At 41.0% G+C, this 8,434-nt stretch overlaps 1 protein-coding gene across 1 annotated transcript; it reads left to right on the forward strand.

The window, feature by feature from the left end:
* The first annotated feature begins 263 nt into the window (after positions 1-263).
* ifnu (class II cytokine, IFN-u) lies at positions 264-1,675 on the forward strand. Its single transcript, XM_081696928.1, has 5 exons — positions 264-392; positions 493-570; positions 688-813; positions 1,051-1,131; positions 1,475-1,675. Exons 1-5 carry the CDS (start codon positions 279-281, stop codon positions 1,565-1,567), a joined length of 492 nt encoding a protein of 163 aa, XP_081553054.1. The 5' UTR covers positions 264-278; the 3' UTR covers positions 1,568-1,675.
* The last annotated feature ends 6,759 nt before the right edge of the window (positions 1,676-8,434 follow it).

The raw sequence follows: 8,434 nt of genomic DNA on the forward strand, positions 1-8,434 counted from the left end.
AGAGAGAGAGAGAGAGAGAGAGAGAGAGAGAGAGTGAATGAATGAGAGAGATATGTACAAAACTGCATTTGTGTGTGTATGTTTGTGGTTCAGTACACATTCAGTATTCAGTACATATTCAGTACTGCTATTCAGTATTCAACACATGGAGAACAGACTCCGGACTCATCAGAAATGCGCATGCAACTTTGTGCATCTCATTTGACCCACATCTAATGTCAGAGGTACTGATGCCAACCATGTGCACTGTTCTAGACTAACCAGGGCTCTACGGGACAATGTGGCTCAGAGCCTTCCTAACCATCAGCTGCCTGCTGTCTCTGCTCAAAGCTGAGAAACAGTGCATGCAGCACGTCCGCTGGGGCAGCCTGCTTCAGGCACTGATGACCATGGTAAACACAAACGCTTCTCATGGATAGTCACAGCTCTGTTTCCGTGCTGATCATACAGTCTGCGTTACTCATCAGCGTTTTTGTTTGCGTGTTCCTCCAGGGCAGTGGGATATCGGAGGAGTGTGTTCAACACTACAATAAAGACAGCCTCTGCAGCCCATCAGGGATGCTGAGTCAGGTAGAGGGGAGGGGTGGTTCCTCGTGCGCTTGTATTTGGGATATGGAGTTCATGCTGGGGAGAAGCTGGGATAGGAAGTAGATCTCATAGATCTGCTGTTTGTTTTCCCATGTGCAGGTGGAGCTGAATGCTGCACTTCTGGTTGACATCATGAAAAAAACGGAATCCATTTACAGGAAAAACCCAAACCCTCAAAACTTCATTCAGGGGCTTCAACACACCTGCCATATCCTAACGCCCTGTGTAAGTACCACCAGTGTTGTATTATCACACTTTCATATTTATTACTAACAGTACTGTGTTACAGTAATGACTGTGGTTTGGTTTTATAATTCTTCAGCTGTACTGTATTACAATAATGACTGTGGTTTGGTTTTATAATTCTTCAGCTGTACTGTATTACAGTAATGACTGTGGTTTGGTTTTATAACTACACAGCTGTACTGTGTTACAGTAATGACTGTTGTTTGTTTCTTCCAGGCTCCCCATTCACATCACTCTGACGATGAGCATGTAGCTACATGCTTTAAGAAACTGGAAGGTTTTATTCATCAGAAACAGGTTAATTTTAGCTCTTATTACTCTGAAAGAATTAAAGCACCATGTGCTTAAACTGGGGAATCTGTGAGATTGTGAAGGCACCCACCTCTCTGTGAAGACTTTCCACTATCTCTCTTTCTGTGTGGATGCCATCGCTGTCTATCTCTGTGGAGACGTTATCACTCTCTTTGGAGACACTCAGTTGTCTCCCTGTCTGTGGAGACTATAAGCTGTCCATCTGTGTGTCAAATGCAAGTAGTCTCTCTGACTGAGACTTTGAGCTGTCTTTCTCTCCGTATGGAGACTGTATGTTGTCTCTCTGCCTGCAGAAGGCTTTCAGCTGTCTCTCTCTTTGGGTTTTCAGTCTCACACAAGCTGCGCGTGGGAGATAGTCAATGTGACCGTGCGGGAGATCCTTCAGAGGCTGGAGAAGCGTACCTTCAGGAGACGACGCTGAGGAGACCTGGTTTATCTGTTTAGAGATAAATCTGCTTCTCTTTTATCAGTGTGTCTATGTGGATTCAACTTGAATATTTAAACATGATCAAATAGTTTATGCAATACCAATAATAATAACAAATAAAATATGTTTTTTATTGATATGTCTTTCCAGTGTAGTCACTCCACAAGGTGACAGACATTTGTTAGTCACTCACATAAATTCAAATTGTAAGAAAGCTTCATGAATTGGTTTGGTATCATGAATTGGCATTAATATTTGTAACAAAGAATACCCCAAAGAATAACTTGTTATAAATCATTTAAAAAAAATCATTTTAGCTTTCCTGAGAGAAAATGTGCACAGTGGGGAACAACAATAGTTTTAGCAGTTAAAATCGTAAATAGGAATACAATGAAAGTGCTTTACTCCCACCATGTGGACATTATTGGAACTGCAGGCATGAGATTTTACCTTGAGAGCTATAGCGATCCAGCTGCTTTTAGCATTACAAGGCTTCTATAAACGCACAAAATGAAATAAATTAAATAAAATGAAATAAAATAACATTTAATTTAATGACATTAAATTAAATTTAAAAAATAAAATAAAATAATTGTAATCCAAATTGCTAGCTCCTTATTTGAAAGGTAAGCAGTACTTATAGCGTCTGAATTAATTGTAGATGAATCAGTCCTGGATGAATCAGTTCTGTCTGAATCAATTCTTGCTGAATTAGTCCTCACTGATTCATTCCTTCCTGAATCAATTCTCTCTGAATCAGTCCTCACTGAATCAGTCCTTGTTGATAAAAGGACAGTTATATTCTGGGCACTGGGCAGCATTTTCCATTTGTGTAGAGTCTGATAAAAAGCTCAGCTAGCTGGTTCTAGAAAGTCCCCCGTGCATTAACTCTCTTTTAAGCCTGTCTGTCTGTGCAGCTGAGCGATGGGTTCAAAGCTGGTTTGTTTTCTTTAAAACACCCACTGCCGTCCGAACGCTGGGGCGCTTTCTCTTCAGCATGGACACGGCGATGATATTTTTTCAGTGCAGCTGAAACTCTTCTGATGGTGAGGGTGCTGGTGTGGGATGTCGCCACCGTCGCTAAATCCCAGACGGACCCGTGTTTGAACTAAGCTTTCTCCTGTCGCTTGTGGATCTCTGAGCCCAGCTAGCCGGGTGCTCTCTGGTTTCTGAAGAACATAAGGACTTCTAACTGTATGTTTCCTCTACTCCTACTCACAGAGAGCAGAATATTTATCTGGACTTTACAAAGTCACCATCCACAGCTCCCTGAAATGAAAACAGTGGCTCGTTAGGTAGAGGTCATCGAGGTCATAGGGAGGACATGTACTGGCGTGCTGGCACATGCGTACGCTGCTCTGGATGACAGCATGGGTTGGACGTGAGCGATTAAATGCTGTGTTGCTTGGCCTGGGGGCTCTCATACCTCATCGCATAATTTTTGTCGGGGAATACAAGGAGATCAGCCAGAACAAATACAAGCTCTGCCCCCTTCATGATGGTTCTGAACTACCACAGACCACCCCTCTAAGGCGAGGGGAGGATCGGCGCCGCTGATGAGTTACACCGTTCTTCAAAAGCCTGGGGGAAAGACAGCACCTGCCATCCACGACGATGCTCGGCTGTCTGTTCTTAAATCTTTCTGATGATAAAGTTAATAGCTTCATGCTGGTCTAAACATGTGCAGAGACTGAGGGTGAGCACCCTGGTGGATGCTAGCTGAACTGCATTCAATTCATGCTGTCTGCATTTCTGTAGCTTATTTTGGCATTCAAGCATTTCACAGCAGCTGTCGACAAACTACTATGGCAGAATTTATAGCGGGCAGTACTACAGAGTTTAGAATAGGTGCTAAAAAGGGCCCGCTGTCTGTTTTCTACCTGTTTATGCATTACGCCTTTCTGGAGGTATAACAGAAGCCCAAGGTGCATTCATAAACGACTGTGCACATATGGGCCGCAGTGTGAAACTGTTAGCATGCTAACTGATTCAATCCAGGGTTGGCCTAACAGCCTATTAAACACAACTGAACCAATTATGAACATGAATGATATGAATGTATCTGCCCATATGCAGAAATTCAATCAGGTGTTTTGTATTTAATATTTGATGCAATTTCCACATGAAAACCAGCAGGAGCGGTGAAGCAGCCATTCATATGTGAAATTCATGTTTTTCATTAACCTCAGTTGTGCAGTACCATAAAGCATCTTCCACTGTAACATCAAAGGGGTAAAAACATACTTTGTGACACTCCTCACAGTGCTGCTGACAGCACGATGCTGCCCGAATATGACGATTTATGAAACAAACAAACAAACAAACAAAAACAATAATTCTTGCAAGAAAAGAATTACGATAAGGAGCTCGAGGTCAGGCAGTAACGGTGAGGTAACTGTTGGATCCTGGAGAGGATTTCTGGTGGCGGATCTGAGGATGTCCTGGTTGGTTGGGACTAGTGTGGGGAGTTAACATGGAAGGCTTAGAGATAGAGGAACAGAGGCAGGAGCTCCCTGGACATGACGAAACATTGGGGCGCACTGGAATGGAAGTATTCAGATAAGAAACGTTTACCTGGGAAAAACCACCGGCCATCAGATGCTCATTAATGAGATTTGGAGACAGGTGCACCTGACAGTGAAACACTGGAAATGAGCGCCGGTGATTTGCTAAGCAGGCAGGAGAGTCATTAGTGACAGGTGAGTGTTTGGAGGTTGATACAGTAGACTAATCAGGATAGCTGGTGTGTGACCTGGGGGTGAAACAGAAGTGTCTCCTGGACAGAGAACCAGTCATCAGTGACACCAAGACATGATTGAGTGTCTAGTTTAATCAAACTTTAGTCTTGTGTCAAAAATATCTCATAAAGTTGTTACTGACTCACATGTCCTGTCAATGGGTGTAACTGACTCATTACTTCAGCATGAGATACAAGGTCCCATACACTCAGTCCCAGCAGTTATATTCTGGTTGATATCAGTTTCTACACACATATGAGAGCCACGCAGAAAGAGACCTTAATTCACAGTGTGTTACTGGAGTTGAAAGCCTCCATCCACAATCTGAAAGAGCCTAATTAAGCAGACTCAAATATATATATATATATATGTGTGTGTGTGTGTGTGTGTGTGTGTGTGTGTGTGTGTGTGATTTCCCCATGTTATACCTATCGCACCTGTGTACAGCAGATATAATCGAAGCTGTTTCACAAACCATTCATGTGCACATAGTAGACAAGGGTCCCAAAGGGTCCAAATGGCTCCAGCACACTTATTCGGGTTTATATTTGCATGTCGTCCAAACTTAAGATAAACAGATGCCACAGTCCTTACAGTAAGCCACTCCGGTAATCTTCACACTGCAGAGTATCACCTCCAGATGGTCCAGACCAAGAAGAACCAGTTAAAGGTCTCACTGACAGAATGACCTATCTGGAGTCGCAGACGAAGAGCTAGGCTCCAAAGAGAAAACGTTGGGTGATGAAGATAGCTAATGTCAAATGGAAATCATAGAGGACGTGCCATTTCAAAAGAGGTTTGCGATAAGATACTGTACATTCATTGTGCACAGGCTGGCGAAACACCTGAGAAGAGTCCTGACCACTGAAGAGAGTCCTTCTCGTTGTCCTGGGATCAGAGAAGCTCTGTTTCCATGAGTAGAACGGCATCTTGACTTTACTAAATGGAATCCTCCTTAGAGATTTGACATAACCAAAAGAATGTGAGTGACAAAAGTCCAAACCCTGTTGTAAAGAGAAACATCATCTGTTCTGCAAAGCAAAAAAGCTTTTCCATGGGAAAAAGGTTTTTTTTGTTGTTGTTTTTTTTTTTTGGGGGGGGGGGGGTGTAAATTTGTACTTTACAACTGCACCAGAAAAGCGTTGGTTTGTTGGTTCCATGGGACGTGTGCCTGTGTGAGTGAGTGTGTGTGTGTGTGTGTGTGTGTGTGTGTGTGTGTGCGCGCGTGTGTGTGTGTGGGTGTGTGTGTTTTGTCATGTGGGCGTAGGGTTGGTTGCAACAGCAGAAATAGGTTGAAAGAATGTTGAAAGAAAACAAATTCCCAAATTACAGTAACTTGGACCCAGCACTAGTGAAAGGCAGATAAAGATAAAGGGAGCTTTAATACAGTGTCATAACATTTAAACGATACACTTATGCAGTCTCAGGGTGTACATTAACTTTAATATTTTGATTTGCCAGAACACTAATATCTGATTTTAAGCATTAATGAATTGGTTATTGCTGTTGTAAAACTGTGAAAAAGGGGAGGAGGCTTTCCTAAGGTGCCAGATGGAATGTGTGAGTCCCAAAGCCCGTGACTGTCTACTCGCTGAGGTACTCACACTGCTCGCATTTAATCAGAGATGTGAACGCCACCTCTACCATTTCCTGTTAAAAAAGTAAATGAAAACAATACTGATTTAAGTAGAACAGATTTTAGTCCTCAGGCTTGTGGTATAACTTCAGGTGACTGCACCTATTGTATTACTAGTTATGCTCAGAGTCTTTTATATTCTGTAAAGTATCAGAAAATTCACTTCAACTCAACCTGAAATGAGCTAGCAAACGTGGACTGAACACAGACGCCTTCGTGAACATTATAGATGCTTGTGAATATTTCACAGTATTCTAAACATAGGCTATGTCAAATGATGAAGAAAAGGAGTTATAGTTAGAAAGTTATTTACATTTACAGCCTTTAGTTGACACTTATCCAAAGCAAATTACAATCGTGGCTGAGTACAAGTTAAGCAATTGAGGGTTAAGCATATTGTTCAGGGGCAACTTGGCAGTGGTGGGAGTTGAACTGGCAACCTTGCAATTACTAATTATTAATTGGTGTGCCCACCACAGACATCTCATGTCCCATATACAAGCATGACTGTGTCTGTGGAAGGAGAGCAGCCTGACAGTGTTATGTGAAGACTAGCAGCCTGTTTGAAAAGCCAAATGTAATAAACATGTTTTAAATATCTAACTGAGAATACGTTTACAATATAAATTTATGATGTATACAGTACACACACACACACACACACACACACACACACACACACACACACACAGGGGATCGGTCTACTGTCTAGGCAAATGCTTCATCTTGTACCAATAAGAATCCTTGGGCATGACACTACACAAGACACTACACTCACCGACTCTACGTTGCTCTGGGCGACAGTGTCTGCCAAATGCAAACGTAAATGAGAAGCAATAAAAATGGTGCTATACAGATAATATCAGCACTCCCTGTGACTAGCAAAATGTTTTCTTACTGTTGTAAATGATGCAGATCATTTTCTAAAATAATAATTTCTACATTTCCTGAAATAAAAAGGCCACATTCTTCTTGCTTGTTTAGAGGTGTAGAAACAGAAAATCGAAGCAGATGTGAAACACTCATATGTCCTATATTGGGTCTTACATCAACGGCCTGTGTGTTCCTCTATGTCCCGCTAATTATCGGTCCAGCTCATCAACGCCCTGCGTGCAGATGCATTCTGAACCTGCCACATGTCCTAGATAGGTCTACACATTCCCTACACATGCTTATATATGTTCCCTACATGTTTTTATATATGTTCCCTATATGTTCTTATATATGTTCCCCTACATATTCTTATATATGGTTCTTATATATTCTTATATATGTTCCCTACATGTTCTTATATATGGTCCCTATATGTTCTTATATATGGTCCTTATATGTTCCCTACATCTTCCTATATATGGTCCCTATATGTTCTTATATATGGTCCCTATATGTTCCCTACATCTTCCTATATATGGTCCCTATATGTTCTTATATATGTTCCCTACATGTTCTTACATATGGTCCCTATATGTTCTTATATATGGTCCCTATATGTTCTTATGTTTGTCTGGTCTTTCAGTTGCTGCTGTCGAACGGGTCTTTAATTTTGGAAACTCCGGTATTTTGATGACACAAATAGCACAATACACAATACACAAATAACTTTGTTATTTGTAACTTTGTTAGAAAGTCATAATAAGCCAACCCACACTTAGGTGACTTTTTCTCCTGTCATTACTATGGCAATAGTATCTTAATTATTCGTGTATTTTTATTACATTTCTCTAATGTTTAAAAGTGATTTCTTTATTTCTTGAAACTTGAACAACATTTTAATATTTTCATACAATAAACTGTTGCTTCATGACAACTCTGGATTATTATTTTAGGGAACAGACCTTTCTTGGTCTCTGCTGAAATAAATCAAATTCCATTCCTACAAATGGTCCATAAAATTATCTTAAACTCGTTTTTCTGATTTTGGAAAGATCCTGATTTATTTAACGCATTTTATAAGCCTAAAACCGGCCTTGAAGTTTGGGAAAACTTGTATACTACATAGCGCCACTTGCTGGACGGACCAGGTTAAAGCCATGACTCAGTTTTTTAAAACGTTTCTACGGACCATACTTCTAATATTTAATATTAATGTTTTATGCGGTAAATTGGAATTAGACTCTGAACATGTAAAACATCGCTTTGCGTTCTCAAAAGCACGTCGGTCTGTGTGCACAAACCCCAGGGCTGTGTTTATATATTCATGCTTTCTGCTGAGGCCTTACAGTACAAGGCTACTTCTAATTTACAAAAAACTGCAATGCTACTTGTAGTTTGTGGATTTTTGGGGAAAAAAAAGTTCTTACTCGTTTGTACTGCTTATGTAATGATTGTTACAAGATCTTTTAACACCGGTAACTTACACGGAAGCGTCTTTCCATCATAAATCCAATTGGTCAGAATAAAAAAGCATATGTGATCCGGCATACCATTGGATAAACCTTACGTCGGTCAGGATATGCAAATGAGCCTTTCTCTGGAACCTGAGCAGGG

This window comes from Electrophorus electricus, chromosome 14 (genome assembly GCF_041902795.1).
Source record: "Electrophorus electricus isolate QZ-2024a chromosome 14, ASM4190279v1, whole genome shotgun sequence".
Lineage (NCBI taxonomy): Eukaryota > Metazoa > Chordata > Actinopteri > Gymnotiformes > Gymnotidae > Electrophorus > Electrophorus electricus.